Source organism: Oryctolagus cuniculus, chromosome 3, assembly GCF_051225735.1.
Source record: "Oryctolagus cuniculus isolate XC-2025 breed Fujian yellow rabbit chromosome 3, ASM5122573v1, whole genome shotgun sequence".
Taxonomy (NCBI): domain Eukaryota; kingdom Metazoa; phylum Chordata; class Mammalia; order Lagomorpha; family Leporidae; genus Oryctolagus; species Oryctolagus cuniculus.
In genome coordinates, this window is record NC_142869.1 from 84,199,579 (window position 1) to 84,221,735 (window position 22,157).

The 22,157-nt window shown below is 42.1% G+C and overlaps 1 protein-coding gene across 2 annotated transcripts in view; it reads left to right on the forward strand.

The window, feature by feature from the left end:
- ACVR1 (activin A receptor type 1) overlaps nucleotides 1–22,157 on the forward strand; it is a 75,543-nt gene that overhangs the window by 31,394 nt on the left and 21,992 nt on the right. For both annotated transcript variants that reach the window (XM_051848600.3, XM_017342862.4), the window contains exons 3-6: nucleotides 10,669–10,932; nucleotides 13,202–13,413; nucleotides 16,691–16,790; nucleotides 20,402–20,548. In XM_051848600.3, coding sequence (XP_051704560.1) covers nucleotides 10,669–10,932; nucleotides 13,202–13,413; nucleotides 16,691–16,790; nucleotides 20,402–20,548 — 723 coding nt within the window. The remainder of the gene's footprint in view (nucleotides 1–10,668; nucleotides 10,933–13,201; nucleotides 13,414–16,690; nucleotides 16,791–20,401; nucleotides 20,549–22,157) is intronic.

The following is a 22,157-nucleotide window of genomic DNA, read 5'->3' on the forward strand; positions in this document are numbered from 1 at the left end:
CTTGTTGTGAAGAGTCAGGGGGAATACATGCAGCATGATGGGCAAGTAGTGAGCCCTAGGCATTCTCCCACTGGAGGCCAGGACTTGGTGATATTATTTATTTTATCCTAAAGCATCCACAGAAGTGTGTGCTGTGTAGTCAGTGCTCAGTAGATAGTGGACAAATGAATAAATAATGTTGGCTACATTAATAATTATTATAATACACATAAATAATATTATAGGAGACTGTGGGACTGATCTGAACCGAGGAGACAATAAGAGAACACATACCCCTTTTCAAATAATTTATTCTGAGTCTGAGGAAAGAGACCCAGTTAAAATAAGATCTCACATTCTTTTACATTCTTTCAAAGATAAATTACGGTGGGGACCATTTGACAGCATTGGTAGATCCTGGCCATGTAAACAAAATGCATTAGTCTGTGTTTTCATACTTTAATGAAATACCTGCGGTTGGGTAACTTGTATTTTGCTCACAGTTTTGGAGGCTGAAAGTTCAAGAACAGGCAGCCTTGTGTGTTCAGCTCCTGATGATGGCCAAATGACTGACAGCAAGTGTGAGAGGGAGAGAGCACATCTTAAAACAGGAAGCCAAAGTGCAATCCAGGGGTCCGACTTGCTCTCCGAGCTACTTGTCCTTCTGAGAGCTCAGGGGTCCTATAAGAGCTATCTTGATCCCTTTTGAGGGCACTTCCCCACCTCTTAAAGGTCCCACCTTTGGAGAGCAATCTGCATCCAAACCACAGCATATAAATAACAAATGGTTCCTGCTGTCAAAGTCAGGTGAATACCTTCCTTACAGGAAGGGTCTTCATCTCACACAGGGCTGGAACTGGTGATGAAAATCCAGGGAGGCAGAGTGTGAAAGACCGAGTTACTGAGAGAGAGGTCTTCCTTCTGCTGTTTCACGCCCCAAATGTCCACAGTGGGCGGAGCTGAAATGATCCAAAGCCACAGGCAGGAGCTTCTTCTGGGTCTCCCACAAGGGTGCAGGGGCCCAAATCCTCAGGCCATCTTCCACTGCTTTCCCACGTGCACTAGCAGGGAGCTGGATTGAAAGTAGGGTAGCTGGGACTCCAACCAGCACCCATATGAGATGCTGGCATTGTAGGTTAGGGCTTTAAGCCACTGAGCCACAGCACTGGCCCCCCAGAGGCAGAGTTTTGGACGATGGAAAGGCATTAGGCCAACAAAGGAAGGACTAGGAAAGACATTTTAGGCAGGAGAAGGGTGGAGCTCAAAGAAATGAGACTGTGAGGACGTCAAGTCCTGAGAAGGGAGTAGAGCCTGTAATTATGGCAGAGCCTGTGCCTAAGGTGTTTGTCTTGTACTCTGAAGACACTGGAGAGCTATGAGAGATTTAGGAGAGATACTTCCTGTGTTTTGGAAGAGTGGTGGAATGGAAGTGGATTATATGTTATGGCAGCATTTGAACTACAGGGGTGAGAAAACTAGTGCTTCTGCATTTTCATAGGCATCCCAACCAAAGCAGCTCACCGGCGACACATAAAACAGAAACAAAACATGAGTTCGAAGAGTAGAACTTTATTACAGGTAGTTCACAAATAGTAATAACAGCAATAAAATAACAATAATATAATATTCCACAGCTAATTTTTTAAATGAAAACAGAAGCCGGGCTACTGATTTTTCTAGCAACTTTTTCAAGACCTATAAATCCTCTGGCTGGCCCTTTGTTCCTGTGTTGCCATGGAGTGTCAATAAGCCCAGCTCAGAATAACCCAGGCCATGAAATGAGAGGTACAGCTTGCTCACTGGCATGTTGGCTGGCCAGGTTACACTGTTTTCATTACTCCCGTCTTGGGAGGAGCACAGGGCAGCTGGTTGTCCTGGCAGCTGTGAAAGGTGTATGTCTCTTGGCTGCCTAGAATTTGAAATGTAACCAAAACTTGTCTGCCTACTGAGCGTGTGCAGCTCCTGATTGCGCTGATAGCCACTGAAAATAGCCCACTGAGCACCTGTCTCTTGTACACCAGTCCCTGGCCAACTGTCATTTAGGACAATGTAGACTCATTTGGTGGAAAGGTGAGGTGCTGAGCAGATTTTAATGGCTTTTAGGAAGATCTTGGGAATTGAAGTCCTGTTTAAAAGGAAGAGAAAAAAAAAAAAGCAATTGGATTCTGAGCTGTTATTTGGGAGTGCTGTAGTAAATGGATGGCCACAGTGCCTTGTTATCTACAACATGAGTCTGAAGACCCCATATAGTTCTGTTTTCTCAAACAGTGGTCTAACAGATTTAAGAGGTCTGAGTTTTCTTTTAGAGGGCAAGGCTTTCCTAAAAACTTCCTGTGTGTATCCATTCATGACTTATGCTGCTGCAGCTTTAGGAAGGGAAGAAAATGAGCTACATGATGTAATTTCATTATATTCCTGCTCTCAGATCCCCGGTGATTGTCAGTCGATCATTTCTAAAAAGTGTGTCTTTGTTAGATTATTATTTCCTAGTGGCCCAAATGTGGGCACATGAAGAGTCACAGAATAGAATCGCAGCATGGTAGGAGCTGTCTGTTCCCCATTGGGACTCCTTCCATTTCCTTCTGGGCTTTCATCTCTTTAGCAGGCTTGCCGTTGTTGGCTTGACTCGGCACAGCAGCATAGATGGAAGCAGCCTCTGGAAGGAAATACTTCTGAAGTGACTGGTGGCATTCAAGCTACTATTTAAAAGTGACCCTTCATAGATACTTGGGTTATCTTTAGGCCTCAGTGATCTGCAGCCACAGAAGCCAAGGGGAATCTGGAAACTTTTGCCCGTTGCTCTTGCCTGGGTTTGTGTTTAGATTTTCTTGCTTTCCAGCCAGTGGCCTCGTGACACATCTCAGATTTAGCTAGCTTTCTTCTGCCACGGTCCAAAATTATTGTGGAAGCTGGGAGTGGTTTACCATGGCAGAGACTGAGGGGGAAGGAGGGATTGTGTGTTTGAGAAGCCAGTTCTGGTTCACAGCACTGAAAAGAGCCTTTCTCTTTCTGTCTGGAGTGTAGGCACCTGGAGCTTTTTTGTGGTTCAGGTTAAAAAAAGGATAAGCCCCAGATGGCCCAAACTCAACCATCTCATGGTGCCTAAAGGATCTTTATTCCATGACTAATAAACAAGCCATCTTAAATGTGTTGAGTTTGGTGGTTAATGAACTGTTTTGGGCTATATTAATTTGAGTGATAGGGAAAAGAAGATTATATGAAACAAACATAGTTACAAAGGCTGGCATACAGATGCGCAAGACGTGTGTTCATGGGATTGCAGACATGGAACTCTTTTTCTCATGAACCTTTCATGGAGATCTAGATTTGATAGGGCCTTGGGAAATCAATGGAGAAACTGGGAGATTGGGAAGTAGTAATATCAGAGATTTATGCTCTCTCCCCCAAGTTTTTACCCTTTTTTGTTTTTTAAAATCTTTCATGGAGGATGAGAAGAAAGTAGCCTAGAAGTTTCTGTGTCCCCTCTGTGAATTACTCAAGAGTTTGGTAAGATAGGGAGTTAGAGAAGGGAAATTTAACAAGTTGAGGACATTTTCATCTCTATTGTTGGGTACCATAATGCCCAGAGGCTACATTCCAAAACTGTTGTTAAACAAATTGAGTCCTGCCCAACTTTTGAAGGGTTTATCTATGTTGGTTAACACTTCTGGAAAGGATTCAAGGGTGCCATAGAGGCTGATGGTAACTAGAGCCAACAGTGGGCACTTTGGAGGATCTTGATCCCTGAGTCCCAAAGAAAAAGGTGAAGTAGAGAGAGATGCAGGGGTGGAGGGGGGCACTGGAGCCATACAGTGGTTTCTTCTCTTTTGTTCTGTCCAGTATAGGGCTGGGTGCCTAAGGCTTCCTGTAAAACCAAAAATCTTAGTTTGGAGCCCAGATAGGACATCCTCAAGGGAATTGCCTGTCCTTGTCAGCCCAAGGGCTGGGGATGGGGGAGAACCAGAAATGAGTCCACAGAGCCCATACTTCTTCCTGCACTGTGGAGAGAGCTTCCAGCCTGAGACTTCAGTGCATGGAACCGTGTCTCTGGCTAACAATGAATAACCTCTCTGAGGTATTTGTAATTCACTGTGAGTAGCTTGTTTCCCTCTTCTGACAGGCGGTGGTACTTGCTGTTACTCTGCCTATACCTGGACCTTCAGTCAGATATGGGCATTGCATATATGGAGAGGAGAGTATATTATCTGGTCTATTAAAGTATCCCTCAGTAGGTAATTTCTGTTGGGCCTTGTGATCATTTGTTTCTTTGAAGCAGAAATCCAAAAAGTTTGAATGCAGAATGAAGAAAGAGGTCATTATTTTCTCCTTGTATTAAGCAGTTGCTTCATAGACATGGTGTGTGTGTTAAAGCCAAGTCTTTGCTGCCTTCAGGGAGTCATAAGAAGTGTGGAAAAGACAGACCAATATTGTCTTAGGTCATTACCCCACAATATTCTTTAATTTGTTAGTCACTTGAACACAGGCTGAGTTTCTGGCTTTGAAATAGAAGGTGTGGCTGCTGCAATAGGCTTAATTTACAGGGATTATTTCAGAGACAAGGAGTCAGCCCAGACACAAAATAAACAGATGGCATTCTTTTTCTCTCTCTCTCTCTCTTAGCTTCAGCAGTTCAATGCTGGATGACTTAGGAATCCTTATCACCTTCAGCAAAGCAAGAGGGGAAAATGATGTAATTCACTCTTCCCCACTCCCTGCTGAAAGCACCATTATTTCACTGATAGGGGAAAAAAAGCAAAGACCAGTTCAGCTTATTCTCTGCCAGGCAGCCCAGTCTTCCCTGATGGCTCTAAACTGGTGTTGGAGGCACTCACTGTGGTCTGATGGTCTGGTCCCCAGAACTTTACTGTAGCACAAGTCTTCAGAAAGCTGCCCAAGGAAGGACAAAAGTCCAGGCATTCATTAATGTACAGCATCTTTTTTTTTTTTTTTTTAAATTTTGGGAGCTGTTATAGTTCTTTTTTTTATTTTTTTATTTTTAAACAAGCAAGAAACTTACCATCCCACCCAAAGCACTAATTTTCGACACTTGGGAGCCTGAGTGGTGAACAGATGTGAGGGTACGGCGGGCGAGCTCCTCTAGGAAGAAATGGTTTGTACAGACATGCCGCTCAGTGACTAAGCCTTGCCTTAAGATCTCTGCTGACATTTAAAGACTTTATGGGCTCAGTCTGCTCTGAAAACCAGCATCAGGTCTCTTCCCACCTCTAAATCCTTTCTGTGAAAAGAAGATTCATGCCGCAGCAAACACTCATCAGGCTTGTACTCTGGCCAAGTTCTGAAGCCATGGCGGGGTGGCAGCGGTGAGCAAAGTGCCTACCCTCTGAGTGAGGGGCTTGACTTTGAACAGCCATACAGACACACGGATGTGGGTGTCTAAATGGGGGCTCCTACTTTAAATTTGGGAGTTTGAGGAAATAAAGCATAAGAGGAAATCTACTTGGTAGACAGGCACCAACTAAACCAATGGGGTGCTGGCAGGTAGGAAGGCAAATCTTCATTGTGAAGGCAATTCTCCTCTGAAAGAAGCCATCCAAGATTTTCCACAAGCTTGGGAAGAGCCTGGAGAGCAGGCAGGGATCCCATTAGCCAGGACACGGAGGCCAGGTTAACTACTCAAAGCCAGAGAGAATTAGATTTGTGCAAATAAATGAATGGGGAGACCATTTGTTGAGTTAGGAACTCCTGAGGAAGAACACATTTGGACGACAGGCAGTCACAAATTCAACGTCTTGGAGATTTTTGTTGTCGTTATTCTAGTTTAGTGGGATCTCATTTGAATGCTCGTGTTCTCTCTCATAACTCCTGCAATACATTTTCTTCTTGGCTTTACAAGTATCAATGTGATTGATCAAACAAAAAAAAATGATTTGTGTTGGCTCAATAAGGATTTCACAATGAGAACGTATTTAGACACTTGGTATCTTCACCCCTCAGCCTATAGCCTGCCTTCTTGCCAGAGGATCAAATGCCCTTCACTGGGCATTACGGATGGACCTTTGTGTTTCTGTCTTAGGAGCAGGCTTGCTGGCAGTAAAGCCTGGCATTGCAAAATCCTTCGTTAAGCCTTTGTTTAATGCCAGAGATCTCAAATGCTTGCAGATTCTGGAGAGTTGCCAAAGTGTGCTCCTGGATTAGGAGACGACGGAAGGAGTGCCTTAATCTATAAACTTAATATAAGCTACCATTGCACATGAGCGAAGCATGTAGATTGTTGGAAGGAGTCCAGGGATGTTTGGAGTTCCTTTTTCAGCCCATACAAATTCTGAGCTCTTGAACGTTTATAATTACGGTCTAATTGCTGCATTATTATTTGTTCTACCTTGAAGTGCGTCTGGAAAAAAATTCAGCCCTTTCCTTTTGCTGACCCTTAGGGTGTGTGATAGCTATGGGCTGGTTTACTCCTAGGAGATTGTCATTTATCTTTTCTGTCCAAGACCTTCGTGTAGGAAATGTGAGTGTTTGTGCACCATTGAGAATGATAATCAGTTTAAATGCTTTAACACGTTACACAGTGCATGTCTGGGCGAGTGGGGGCTAAACACACCCGTGGTATTTTGTGCCTAGATTGCTAAAGCTCCCCTTGTACATAAATAGCAATATTTTTACTATGAAATACAAGATTATCCCAAACCATGAACTGTCTTGGAGAGTCTGCACTGCTCTTTGCTCTGCCTTTTCCTCTGCCAGTCTAGGATTAGACTCAGAGTAGGTGTGTCCAGATGGTGAGCTAAATATCACTCAGAAGAAGAAAAAAAATCTTAAAGATTTGGCCCTGCTGAACCCCTGGGATTCCCAGCCTGCACCTCTGGGTTGTGGAGCCAGCCTGGATCCTCGCCAGTGGCGCTGGTCTGCCGGAGGCAGCCTCCGCTTGTGGTCAGAACTCCCTGTATTCCCAGCCACTAGCGCCTGGGTTTTCAAACAACCCAGATTCTGGTGACACGAAGGGCAGACTGTGGCAGCCATAACACTGAGTAATGCCGGGAGGTGTCTTGTAGAGCAGACAACGTGGGTGAGTGCTCAAGAGAGGCAATACCTCTAGCTTGACATTCAAATGACTGAATTATTTAAATGAATGTCAATTAGGTGGAGTAGACTGGCTGCCTTCTGCCAGGGCACTTGCTGTTATTTGCACAGGCAGGTGTAGAATGCTCACATCAGAAACGGTGCTTCCTGTTGGAGCTGTTGAGACTCAGTCACGGGATGTCATTGTCCGTTCCTTGGTGTCCTTTCGTATCATAGTCTGCCAGACTCAGGGGCCACACCTGTGGCCTCTTGATGGGTTTTGTGATCATTCTCTGCCCCAGCCATCCTGCCCACAGGTCCACACATGTTACGGTTATTCCTGACTGCAACGAGACTGAAAAAGTGAGTCATGGACATTTTGAGGCCTGCCGTATTCCTAAGAATTGTGGATTCTGAGATCTGAGAACACTGCTGTCTCGCTTTTAACCTTCTCTGTGAAGGTGGTAATCCTAGCTCAGAAAATCTTTTTGGCATCTCTTTGAACTAATCCACTCCGTCCGACTGAAATTGCCAAAGTGGCATTTAATCAATGTGGCTTTGTTTATGTGTGGTAATTCATATCTTTTAATAAACTCCCGATCTTCCTTTACAATTGAGTGTATACAAAAATAAAAACACGAGAGAGTCTGCTAATTAGTTTTATGGGAATAGACAAACTGAAAAGATTTAGTATTGGGTGAGGGGAAAATAGGAAAAAGAAGTTGGAGAAGGTTTTACTCTTTTTTCATTAGCTAACTACTGGACTCAGCTCATATCAGTTCTCGAGTTAATTATTACATATCGCTAACAGCAGTTCCTGCCTGTTTTCTGTTTCTCAGTTGTGGAGGGTGAAAACAACGAAAACCCTGCTTTTTGACATCTTGACTGAAAAGGGTCACCAACTTGGAGTTAGTCCTCAGGCCTTGGTCATCTGTAAGCACCTCCCGAAAGTATACAGAAGGCTCAGAGGAAGTGTTTAATGAAGGAATGGATCCTTGTGCGTTAGTTTAGGATCCCGTAGGGTTAAGATCTGATGCAGATCGATACTGCCTTAGGCCTATGTACCCTACAGAGTTGGCATAGTGAGTTGAGTTTCACTGAAGGTGGTACTTGCTGGAGGCTGCTCATTTCTGTCAGGATTCTTTAGGTTACTCTCCACACATCTGTCAGCCTATCTATGCATCTGTCATAAACTACAGGCCTTGGAAAAGCAGTGTCCCTTCTTGCATGTCTGGACTCAGACTTTGGGCTGAAACTTGAAGCACAGAGTTCATTCTGAAAGCATGTTAGAGACATTATTTTAGATTTTAAACATTTACACTTTTCCTTAGAGTTACAAGTATCGTTAGTTCTTAGATGTCCTTGGACCGTCTGTTTCTACAGGATCAGTGTTACGTGGGCCTGTGCAGTCTGGGGGTAGGACTTGTTTGCTGCTGCTGTTCCCGGTGGACCTTAGGTGCAGCAAGTTGAATAAATCATTCCCCTCAGTCCACTATCATTGCATGAACAGCTGCTCTCCTAGTTTATTTTCATTTTGCCCCTTCTATCCCAACACTGAACCCCGAAGTCCCAGCTCGGCATCAGTGAGCACATATCTTTTGATGTGTAAGGTATATCTCCTTGGATATCCATGGCCTTTTAAAAATATTAAGAGTTTCAAAATATGTGTTTGGGTTTCAGGTTTAGATCCATTGTATTATTTCACTTTTGAAATATAGTCTTTTTAATTCTCTGCTGAGGATCACAAACAAATCACCAGGACACCCTTGGCACCGTGGGCTCTGCCCCTCACCCTACTCATCCGTTTCCGTCCCAAGATCATCACCTGCTGTGCAGCATAGTTGGCAGCGCTCAGCCCAGCTTGGTGCCATTCAAGAGTGACAAGCATGTCTAGACTCCCTAGAAATATTATCTTTCAACTGTCTTTTGGCAAGTGTAAACTTTCTGCTAGATTATATCAGCAGATATATGTGTTTCTTCTCATAGACATAGATTGGTGCTGGAATTGCTCTTGGATTTCTCTAGGCAGAAAACGTAAAGACTATCTCTTTGCTAATTAAAATGTTTGCTCATTAAAGATGTCTGAGGGCTCTCGATTCTCAGGGGTGAGGCTGGTGACACACATAGCACTGGCAGTGGCTATTTTGGATTTTCGGCTTTCAGGCCTGTCTTTACTTTTGGAAGAGCCCCTTGTGGTTTTCAAAAGAACTAGCAAGTCAATTATAAATAGAAGGCTTGTGTCTGTGTGTCTGCATGGACTTACTCTGTGGGACGAGGCACCCACATGACAGTGGGCAGTGAACTATTTTTCCGCTTCTTTGAAGAGGGAAGAAAGATGAAGAATGCTTTTCTCTTTTTTGAGATAACCCACATCTCTACACACACCCACACAAATCTGTGTAAATGAACCTGACATTTTCAAAGACCTTACCTGAAGGTCTTCTCTTGAAAGCACAGCCCCCTGACCTGTTATTTTAAGAAAGAAGCGGCTGTCTCGCAGACCCACCAGTGAGGGTTCAAGGATTAGAAGGCCGCCTCTCTGTGCCATAGACCTTCAGAGGGAGTTCTGGAAGCTGGATTTCCTTATATGAGCAGGGCTGTGGTGAAAGCAGCCTCAGCTAACTAATCATGGGCCTCTAGGACTTGGCTGTTTACATTCTGTCTTCTTCACTTTCCTTCGTCACTGCTAAAACTGTTGGGACCAGCAAGTCTGAACTAATCATTTCAACAACAGAGGGGGCAAAGAGTGCTGTGACAAATGGAACTGCAAATAAGTGTTTTGAGAAAGAGGCAATTAGGAGGTCTGATTAGGTATGCTTCCCTGATGATATGTTTCTGCCTCTCTTTCCATTGCACCTTGCACTCACCAGGTGTGAACTCTCCCTTTGGTCCTATCTGTTACTTATTGTTCAAGCTTTGTTTTGTTCCCTTTGTCTCTTTGTACTCTCATTGTGGATGTTGGGTGCCAGGTCTTTTCCTGCCAATTGAAAATGCTTTAAGAAGCTGTTAATTCCCATTATGATCAGCATAAAAACCTCAATGTTACCACTGTTGAAAAGTTAGTTTAGGCATATAGCTGGAAATATTGAGAACACAGATTTGTAATTATAGGTCATGCTTCTCTTTATATGAACTCTTACTAATGTATTTCTGAAGCAGTCAGGTTCTGAAATAGAGGCATCAGCCTTTCCTATTTCATTAGTTGATGCAAATTTGTACAGAGCTAGCGGGAAGTGATATTAGCAGCTGCCATATATTTAGGAGCCATCTTTTTCTATAAAATAAATATAATGAACACAATAATCCAATAAAGCATTTTCTTTTGATGAAAGAATTGGGATCCAAGAGTCCAGTAAGCCAAAGGTAGTGGGAAAACCATGGTATAGAAACTCATTTATAGAAGTTTGTGAATAGGCAATAACGACACTTTGGCCTGGTGTGCTTTAAAAGAGTACATAGCCTGTGTAAATGCAATAATAGAGAAGTGGCTATTATTTAGTGGCTTTTCAAGTGACAAGGTCACAGACTGTGTGCGTCAAGGTCAGTGGCTACGACATTCTGTTCAGTGAATGTGTTGGGAATGGTCATGGAGATACTGCTACTCCCTCATTGGGGGTGAAACACATAAAGTGATTTCTTTCCTCCCCTTCCTCTCCCTTTTTTCAGATGAGAAGCCCAAGGTCAACCACAAACTTTACATGTGTGTATGTGAAGGTCTCTCCTGTGGGAGTGAGGACCACTGTGAAGGCCAGCAGTGCTTCTCCTCATTAAGTATCAATGATGGCTTCCATGTCTACCAGAAAGGCTGCTTCCAGGTCTACGAGCAGGGCAAGATGACCTGCAAGACGCCGCCATCGCCGGGCCAGGCTGTGGAGTGCTGCCAAGGGGACTGGTGTAACAGGAACATCACGGCCCAGCTGCCCACTAAAGGTTCCCATTGACTTTTCTATTTCTAGATCATGGGGTTTTGTCAAAGTTGCTGATTCCATGTCTGTTAGAGACCTAAGTGACCCCAAGACTTGATAGAGACTCTTTGAGCTGTGGGTGATGAGAGGAGGAAGGTGGCTGTAGGTGAGGAAGAGAAAGCCCTGGCCTGTTGGCAACTGAAAGGAGGGTGGACATTTTAGGGAAAGATGGAAAGGCCGTGTCTACTCTGGGGATGGCTTGCTTGATCAGTTCTCTAATGGTTGCCAAGAACAGCTGATCACCTCCTCGCATGTTTTTCTGTTAAGGGACTATGTTTTTGTTCATAATTTTTGAAATAATTCTAGTTTAGAAATAATAATCTCTAAGTCACTGTGTTGGAAGAAACATGGCATACGAGGCTGCTGGCTGAATGGAATGCCTTTCCTCCTTGCTGAGGAAGGAGCCACAACAAGGCTCAGTGACCTTTCTTCTCAGATCTGATTCCCAGTCTTCTATTGCTGAAACTACAAGTTGGATGAGATCTTGCATGAATTCTGTAGTTTATATGGATTTTTCTCTCTATTGCATTTAATATAGAATCCATAGTCTATGAAAATCAATTCTGCTCTGAAACTATTTCCCTCTAAAATGAGCCCTAAATTGCTGGCTCAGAGTCCTTGCAAGTTTATGTAGATTGTCTCCAAGTCAGAAATATACTGTTAATATTCCAGGGGTCTTCAGAAAACTCATGGAAATGTGTATTATGAAAAAAGTGTGCATGGATTTCAAAATTTTTTTCACCCCAATAAGCTTACCTTTTAATTCCATTTTCCACAAACTTTTTGAGATATAATGTTATTTAATTTTGCACCTGAAAGAAGAAAGAAACCAAAAATTTGAATAGGGAAGGCCACTGGGAGCATTCATTGCAAGAAACGTCAACCAGCAAGAGATCAGGAAGGAAAACGGAAAGCTGATACTGGGTCCCATTATAGCAATTCTGAATTTATGGTGATGGCTTTAAGACATAAGGGAAGGATAAATTCTCATAAACAAAATAGGGTTGCATAATTAAAGAAATTTTAGAAAAGAGAAATCAAGTACTTAAATGTTAAAACTAAAAAGGCAGTTAAAATAAATTTGACTCATACTTGGTGAGTAAAACTTTTATTAATTGAGTGGACATGAAGAAGTATCTTCATTCATATGCAGATTAGGATGTCAATAATATGATGTTCTTAGTCTGCAGAAAACCCTGCCATGCCCTAGGTTTTAATAGAATATTTATTTTCTTTATTTAAGAAATTTCTAATCTCATTAAGGAGGCCATATATTTATCATTCAGTGTTGTATTTAATTAGTTTATACTCCACCATAGAAATGCCATACGTCATGGCATATCATGAATGCAAAGTCATTGGCTTGGGAAGTCAAAGGAATGCATAAAGGAAGTTGGGCTTGAGATTGGATTGCTGAACGGGCCAGGAACAAGGAGGCGAGTAAGGCATGTGTAGAGAAGAACAGTGCTTGGGGACATGATGTTGTGAAGGAGTCTGAAATTCAGAGACGATTATTATTTTGGTAGCCTTTGGTTATGAACCTTCACGATCCAATCCAGGAACTTTGTTTTAACTCACCAGGCAAGTAGAAAGACTTTGTGACTATTTGTTCAAGTGATATTTGAAGTCTTTGACTGAATACACCAGTGTTTGAATGGGTAATGTAATAATGTCGGAATGAGAGAGTGAGTCAGTGAATGGGTATGTGAATCGGGGAGTAAACATACAGGTGAATGAATGGGTTTTTAGGCAGAAATCGTGATGTGGAAAGATCAATGAGAATTTTAGCAGTAAACATCTAAGAATATTAAAGAGAAGGACCACAGATGGAGTAATTTGGTTTTAACTCAACACTTTCTCATGGGGATATTACAGTGTAGTATCTGTCTGTAAGGGCTTGATGATAAAATATCTTTACATATCAAAATCAAGTTAATAAAAGTACTATCAGAGATTTGTACAGTACTTTATATTTTAAAAGCACTTTGACATACATATATTAATATAGTTGATTCTCAGTGGAATTTTTTCAAACTCTGGTTGTGCCTTATTGGATGATGGTTGACATGGCTGGGCCATTGCCAGGTATTAGGAATATTTTAGTTTTAACACTGTGTGGCTTGTGAGGCTGTGTGCTTAGGATCAGGAGCTAACTGTTAGGGTTATTTGTTATGCCAAATAATAAAGAAACAGGGATCTTTACAGCCAGTTACTCTGTTCTCCCCCTACTGCAGGGAAGTCATTTTCTGGAACACAGAATTTCCACCTGGAGGTTGGCCTCATCATTCTCTCAGTCGTGTTTGCAGTATGCCTTCTAGCTTGTCTCCTGGGAGTTGCTCTCCGAAAATTTAAAAGGCGCAACCAAGAACGCCTCAATCCTAGAGATGTGGAGTATGGCACCATTGAAGGACTCATCACCACCAATGTTGGCGACAGCACTTTAGCAGTGAGTTTAACCCCACAGAGAATCCTAAGTGTAACCCAAATGACTCTAGACCCTTCCTTTCAATCATGAAAATCTAATTGGTAAGGGACTGGACCATGCACACATGTACTGTTGGTCAGTTATGCCCTTTACAAACATAAACCTGTTTAGTTTCCCATACGTAAGGACAGCAAAAAAAAAAAAAGAGTACTTAGCAAAAAAGAGTACTTTTTTTAAGAAAGCACCTTTTGCTTAATCTTAAAAATCATTTTCCCTTCTAGATTATTTCAACAGCCTGTAATTTAAGACTTTAAAACTTGACATCCAAAAAAGCAGCCATTACGTTTTTCATGCTCCTGTGCTGCCCCCTGGTGGACTGCAGTCATTTGGCCGAACTAGTGCCGTCCAATAGAAATGTGTGTACACAACACCTGTAATTTTAAATTAAAAAAAATTTTTTTAAGTAGTCACCTTAAGCAAACCAAGTATTAAAAAAGATGGAATTCATTTTAATAATACTTATAATTTTTATCATTTAAACATACAATAAAAATTATTAGATTTTTACATTCTTTGAACCGAAAGTTTTCAAATCTTGGGTATATTTTACACTTGAGCATCTATCAGTTCAGATTAGCCATAGCTTACTCATTCAGTGGCATCCTGTGACTAATGACTACTCTCTTGGTGAAGCCATTGCATTTTAGCATTTTAAAGTTATTTTGTATACTTTATGGTAATTCATATTAGTAAGTGACTGTCTTCCTTTGTTGACTTTTTAAAATTGCCAAGTGTTAATTTTAAAGAAAATTTAAGTGGGGAGTAGGAATCACTTGGTACAAGTAGAAGGTTACTATAGATGGTAAAAGAAAGAAAATAACAATCTACATGGATCCTAACTTGAGTCTGATGCCAACTCTGAAAAAAGCAAAGGTCTGTGGGTGGTACAGGGGGTGAAAGACATGCTGATACCAAATCAGGACTCTTTCCTTGTCATAATCTGATGAGTTGAAAGACAGGTAAGGTAATGACTTTCTAATATGATTCAATGTTATTTAATGCTATACCCATATATCATCCCAAATCATCTTGTATTAAATCTTGTTCTGCTTGATCATGAATTTACAGCATCCTGGTGGTTCCCCAGTTAAATCTACCCTGTAACTTCCTTTTGGCTTAAGCAGACACCTGTCACCAGTGGCCATCTTGGTACTCAGGTGCTATACCTGGGCAGCTGCAGGACCCCCCTAGTGAGTTGTCAGGACATTTGGTGGTGGCTGACACAGGCTGGTAAACATTCCAGCCTACCACCTGCCCCATCTCTGGGCTACCAGTGTAATGCACTTTTTGGTATGAAAAGGTCTGGAGTGACCTTGTGTAGCTTCCTTTTACTCCTACTTGAGCGTTAGTACAGTGGAACTGGGGGAGGAGAGGATAGAAGGGTATTCTGTCTTGAAAAGTAGAGAAATACAATATTTTGTTGGAAATACACTTCACAGCCTATTTCAAGCTTTAAGGAAAATTAAATGAGTTTATTGAGTTAGGAGCAAGAAGATGTGAGGATGAATCCTGACAAAGCTTCAGCCAAGTGCGATTCTAAAATAGATTAGTCAGAACCTCTTTGCTCACAGCTGCTAAAATAACTAATTACCAACGGCAATAATTGGAATATCTAGTGTAAATTACTGTTTAAATCGCTTTTAGAATTTTGAAAGAGGAGTGCAAGCGTATGCCAAAATAGTTCTCTAAACGCAACCACGACAGATGACATTAAATCATGACACAGTAGCATATGAAAGAACACAATTTGAAACAAACTCTCATTACTGGTCAACATACTTGCTTATTTAAGTGAGGCACTCATGTATATGATTCAACAAAGCATAGCCTGACCAAACCACTTGCCTACTTAAAAAAAAAAAAAAAAAGCAGCCTTGCAATCGGAGTTGAGGTCAATGTTTGTTAATAGTGTTTAGTGTGTTTGCTTTATTCCCAACGAGTTCCCCCTTGCATACCTCCCCTGCTCTAACTCCTTGCCTTCGATTTATGGGCTGGGCTTAAAACCAGAACTGTGTACAATGAAAAACAAAAATGCTAGTTTAGTTTTCAGAATTATTCTTTTAAAAACATTTAGTGAAATAGAAAAAGAAAACAGCCAAGGAGAGAACGGTTAGGGGGGATATCTGAGACTGTACTTCATCTACACGCATTTTCTTGTTGATTATTCCTTTTGTGGTTTTTAAGGGTTCTAAATTTCTTCCGTTGGATGTTCAGCTTTTGGTAATTTTGCTGTTCAACAGTACTTCACAGTGGTGCTCACAGGAAGTGAGAGCAGATGAAATTCACACAAATCAATGCATTGCTTTAATAGGCCAACTAAAATGTTTGGGAAAGGAAAAGCTTTGGGGAATGTTAGCTCAGCATTACTGCAACCTTCCCACCATCACCACAGGCACAATATTGTTTATTGCAGATAATCCATGCCAGATACCATGCTTCTTGGCTTGCGCTGAGAGAAAGAAGGAAAACTTTATGAATGAACTAACTGGAATCTTCTTGGCAACCTGTTTGTTTATAGAAGTCTTTGTGGGGCTCTGGTTTTATGTGTTTAGTGAAAGTATAATTTTTTCCTGTCTGATTTGTGTTTCACAATGAGAAATGACAAGTAGGTGTTCATTTAGTAACCCTTTTGTTCCTTACCCACCTAATGATATAACCTCCATCCATGGAGTCCACCCCTGCCTGAGTGTACCAACTGAAAGATCCTCATGGTTTTTGGAGTCTTTCCATTAGAAACATTTGAGTTGTTTGTTCTTGATTCCTAATTTGTTTTTTCCTAATTAGAGTTCTGTAGTTGGTATGGCAACTACAGTGGATCATTTGGTAGATCGTGAGCATAGCAGAATATGGTAAATTGTACCCAGTTCTTGGAGTTAAAAGAATGCCCCCTTCCTTCTTTACGTTTAACCTGCTGTTCTTTCTACTGCTTCCTGTTGTACTCAGCCCTACTTACTGGACTTCCTAATTTGCACGTTTGATTTTGCTCAGCCTCTTCATGTATTTTGTTATAAAATTCTGGGTACAAGAAAGGACAGTTTCTCACTCAGGAAAACCTATCATATATTTGGGAAAGGGCTGGATTCTGGTTTTCTGAGGAAATGAAGCCAAACCTTCCAGTGGAGCTTTCCATGAACACTAGGGATCACGTGCCTTCCATGTGAGTTACAACATGCAGACTAATACTCTACACCGAGTTATTGCTCAACAGCTGCCTTTTTTTCCTTGTCTTAAACTACAGGATTTACTGGATCATTCATGTACGTCAGGAAGTGGTTCTGGTCTTCCTTTTCTGGTACAAAGAACAGTGGCTCGCCAGATTACACTATTGGAGTGTGTTGGTAATGCCTTTTTTTCCTCTTCCTTTTTGAGTGTTATGCATTATTTTTAAAGATTTATTTTGTTTATTTGAAAGGCAGAGTGATGGAGAAGGAAACACACAGAGTATCTGCTGTTTTACTCCTCAAAAGGCTACAACTGCTGAGTTGGGCCATGTTGAAGCCAGGGGCCTGGAGCTCCATCTGGGTCTCCTGTGTTACTTAGGCCATCTGCTGCTTTCCCAGGCACACTAGCAGGGAACTGCATGGGAAGTGGTGCAGCTTGGACTCAGACCCACACTTGTACATGGGATGCTGATGTCACAGGCGGCAAAGTAATCACTCTGTGCTGTGACACTGGCCCATGGTTATTATTGTTTTTAAATCCTGCTTTTATTAATTTAATGTGGCAAATCACATGACAATTTTCATTGGTTTCTCTTTTAGGTGGCAGACGGAGATGGTTTTAGTAGCAATAGTGGGTTGGCAGTGCCTCTACAGTCTCATTCTAGTGATAATGGGTTACTCTTTTATTTATCTATCCACCTCTCCATCCATCCATCCATCCATCCATCTATCATGAAAGGCAAAGAGACAGAGAGAGGTGGGTGGAAGGGGCAAAGACAGAGTCTTCCATTTGTTGGTTCACTCCCCATTTGCATAGAGTGGCCATGGCTGGGCTGGGTCATATGAAAGTCAGGAGCTAGTAACTCAATTTTTTTTTTTTTTTTCATTTATTTGACAGATAGAGTTAGACAGTGAGAGAGAGACAGAGAGAAAGGTCTTCCTTCTGTTGGTTCACCCCCCAAATGGCTGCCACAGCCAGAGCTGTGCCGATCTGAAACCAGGAGCCAGGTGCTTCCTCCCGATCTCCCATGCGCATGCAGGGGCCCAAGCACCTGGGCCATCCTCCACTGCCCTCCTGGGCCACAGCAGAGAGCTGGACTGGAGGAGGACAACCGGGACTAGAACCCAGAATCCATATGGGATGCTAGCACTGCAGGTGGAGGATTAACCAAGTGAGCCACGGCGCCTGCCTATAACTCAATATGGGTCTGACATGTGGGTGGCAGGGAGCCAAGTGCTTGAGCCATATCTTGCTTGCCTTCTATGGTGTGCATTAGCAAGAAGCTGGGATTGAAAGCAGAGTCGGGACTCAAACCCAGGCATTCCTAATTGGGATGTAGGTGTCCCAAGTGGTGTCTTAACTGCAGTGCCAAACACCTGATCCCTTTCTTCTTGTTTTCATGAGAGGAGGGACAGCAATGGAAACAGGAAGGGGCAGAGATAGGAAGAGCAGTGACTGTTGGACTAAGACACGGAGGGACCCAACAGAAGCTTTCTTGCCATTTATCTAGGTCTGTGGCTACTGTGTTTCCCACTTCAAGCTTCTCCTCCGCAGCAGATTGTGAATAGAGAAAATGAGGATGGACAAGTCCCAAATGTGCTCATTATGTACAACCAGAGTTGTCTTATTTTACCAAGTAATATCATATTTGATTATGAACAAGGGTGTCTGATGGTGGTGGGAGGCAGTGAAGGGAGACATGTTTGAGTCTTGCCTGTTCTCTAACCTCCTGACCCCTGGCCACTCCCCATCCATGGGGCTGCACCATATCTCCAGGTCAGTCCTTGGTGATTGGCCCCAGAGTTCAATGGACAAAATAATACTACACCTTTAAAAATGCATACTGTTTCTGTAGATATTCTTTAGTATTTCTGGAAACAATGCAAACTGCCATTACATTTTCTTGGTTAGCACCAAATACTTCAAAAAAAGGTATACCTTTGGAGTTCCCTGTAATTAGTGTTTGTGTGGTACAGCTTCAAATAGACATATATGCGATGAGCTGTACAAATGGTGTGTTGTCACAAACCTGGGAAGTTGCACTAGGTCTATCATTTCCAGGTGGTGCTCAGTGAGAATCCAAATTTCAGGTGCCTTTAGGTATCTCCCTTTTGAGCCTCCTTGGCCAGGACTTTGGGTCATCTCTGCTTTTGTTTTAGGGTCTTCTGCATAATGTTGCATTTGTAACAAACATTTCAAAACCATGAAATACATTTCTATTTTCATTCTACCTACTCTATCATTCATCTCCTGCTTTCTAAAAAGGAATTTTTTTTGGAGACAACCCTATGTCCACAATTCCCTGGGTTATTTTTCTCTCCTCCCCAATGAAAGATTGAGAACATAGAAAGAGAGAGAAAAAATGGAACAAAGGCAAGAAAAGATTAGCGTGCCATTTTTCTAGTAGCTAATGTTGTAGTATCTTAACAGTAGCTGTCATCTTGTGATGGGCAAATGCTTTGACTTTATTAAAGTGAATCCTGTGTGGCCTGACAGCACCCCACAATGAGCAATTCCTGGTCATATTTCACATGCAGTTGGATCCATTTTGGTATTTAGTAAAGACATTATTTCTTGCCAGAGAATCTAGAGTCAAGGGTTTTGATTAGGTTTTGAGTGTGTTGCCTGGAGAGGTCTGCATCTTTCCATGTTTGGGTTCTCAATGTCTTAGTTTTCCACCAAGGGATTGCTTGCCTGTAAATGCTGGTAGGTGTTGCTGCTGTCTTTTTAAAGCCACATGATCCCGGTGATCCCTGCAGCCTCTTGCCTGGGTAGACAGCCCCACTGGCCTGCAAGTTGTATCCCCTGCTGTGTCATCATCTAGGCTCATTATACCCCTTGCTGATCCCCCTTAGTTTAGTGGTAATTACCTCCTCCTCTCTACCCATAATTAAAGAGAAGAATGGAAGAGGGAGCCTGTGGTTGACAAGATGACAAGTGTGTTGCTGCTGCAAAGGGGGCCATGCTTGCAAGAGGTTAGCACGGTTTTCATGTTTCCTCCAAGTTGCCTTTTCAGTTTAGCCCACTTGTGGCATCAGAGAGGCTGTCTGACAAAAGACTACCCATGACCAATGTTAGAAATCAGCACTGCTCTGGGATTATGTGTTTAAGACTTTGCAAATCCTCTTTTGAAATATATCCTCTGCCAAGAAATCCTTTAGGGATGGTCGTGGCTGCTTGTCAATCTCCTACATAGTATTGTGTTTGGGCTTTTGTGTTTGTTTTGTCTTAATCCTCAGAACACATCTCAAACTTAATAGTCTCCTTTGTGGAAAAAAAATGCATAATGTAAATTCACACATTTGGATGCTTAGAAAAATGCCTTTGTTGATCCTGTATGGAGCCAAAGAACCAAGGGAGCCATTCAGTGTAGTTACATACACGTTTGGATTTCAGTACAATCTTGTAGCCAAATAACTGGTGCCATTTTCTGAGTTCTACTAACTTTCATGTGTTTTTAAGAAGTGTTTGCATTTTATACCTTTCAGTAAAGGACTCTTGAGATAAAAGGAGCAACTGGCTGCAGATTGTACATTGAAGATGCTGAAGGCAGGCACCTTGTTACCACAGTTGGTGGGAGGCAGGGACAGTTCCTACCTGATTTTTCTGTCCTCACAGACAAATGATTGCAGTATTTCTATCTCCAGTTTGGCTTTCTCTGGGAAACCTTGGGAGGGATGAAGAGTTGTGGGCCCTACGTTTATTGGCTTTTTCTTAATTAATCACTGGGCTGGCTGCCTTTTGTGTGCCCACTGTCAAAATGTCATCTTTGTTTTGCTTTCCACAGGGAAAGGCAGGTACGGCGAAGTATGGAGGGGCAGTTGGCAAGGGGAAAATGTAGCCGTGAAGATCTTCTCCTCCCGGGACGAGAAATCTTGGTTCAGGGAGACTGAATTGTATAACACTGTGATGCTGAGGCATGAAAATATTTTAGGTAAGTACAACAACGGTCCCCGCGTTAATTGTGTTGAGAAATAATTGCCTGCCCTTGGCCCTCTCTGTGTCAGTGAATGTGAATTTCGAGTCTCTCTTGAAAAGCCAGGCAGGGATCCTCAGTGTTTATGTAATGTTTAGTTTTAACACCAATTTCTTATTGAAATCTGCAAATAAGTTTTAAGATTCTCTGGATGATGAAAAGGAAATCCGTTATTGCTCATTCTTATTCCTACATCTGCAGATCGTTATTTAAACAACAGAAATTTGCCCCATATCGTTCACTTCAAGGCTTCCTGGGCTGCTCTGCTTACTCCACCCTTTTTGAATATTTATTACTTGAATCAAACTAAGAAAGATCTTTGGACTCTTTCCTAGAGATTCACAGCTCTCAGGGACATTGTAATTAAATGCACATTCCTTCAAACTAGGCATCATTTTTAAAGACCAGATTTATAGAGGGATTCAGCATACATTTTAATTTGGAAACTAAAGCTTAGCAACATTTGTGAAATATAGAAAGTGCCCGTAGAATACTGCTGCGGCAGTGTAAAGGGTGAGCTTATTCCTTGGGCTCATCAGCTTCTGTGTTTCTGAAAACTTTGTCTAAATGTGTTTATACTAATATGTGCATGATGAATGCTGTCTGCAGTGCTTCCGTAATACTGGATAGAAAATTTATATCGAACTGAACTCTGCATAGCATTGTGTTGGCCACCTTATGGCTTTTGGATTAGGTCTGGCTTACAGGATGGCCAGATGTGTGGTTTTTTTTTTTTTTTTAAATCTATTTCATTACTGCCAATTTTGTTTTAAATCTGAGTCAAGTTGTCTGCAAATAATGACTTGACCCTTGTCCAAAGCTTTGCTTCAGTGGTCTGCTTGAGATGTTTGAACTGATGGCTGCTGTTTTGTTTTTTCTTTCCCTTATCTCTGGGGCCCTACTCCTTATAGCTAACCCTCCTTTCTTGTATTGTTGCTGTCAGCCTTCCCTTTCCAAACCATCTCTCCATACAGAGCTGTGTTTCATTTTGGAGCCGAGATAATTCTGCTCAAAGTGTCTTTGGTGGCTCTCAAAGTGCTTGTAACATTTATGACTTCTGGGCCTGACATTCAAGATCCCTGCTTTGGAGCTACAAGGAATGTCTTAAGTTTCATCTACAAAAATGCTCATCTTCAGCTGCTGCCAATGTTGCTATTCCTTCTGATTGCCACAGACAGTTAGATCTCTTTGTTTTTGTACTTGTTGCTCTTGAGCATCCATTATCCCCTTCTCACTCCCCGTCTACCCCTTCCTCCACTGAAACCTGTCCGTTTCCTTCCAGTTACTCCCAATGGAATGACTTGTGCTTCTCTACACTCCCTGTGTTTTGTACCTCTGCTGTCACTTATCAGACACTGCTTGGTGTTGCAGGAACATGCTTATGTGTAACAGCAGTGATAGCAATAACAACAAAAGTATCAGCAGATAGTTACTCTGCAGTAACCACTGCTGTGCTTTCCTCTTCTACTCTTCACCATGACCAAGTGAGGTTAGCTATGCTTATCTTCCCAGTTTTAACTGATAGGCAGCTGATTTACAGAGAAGTTAAATAGTAGAATGGGGAATC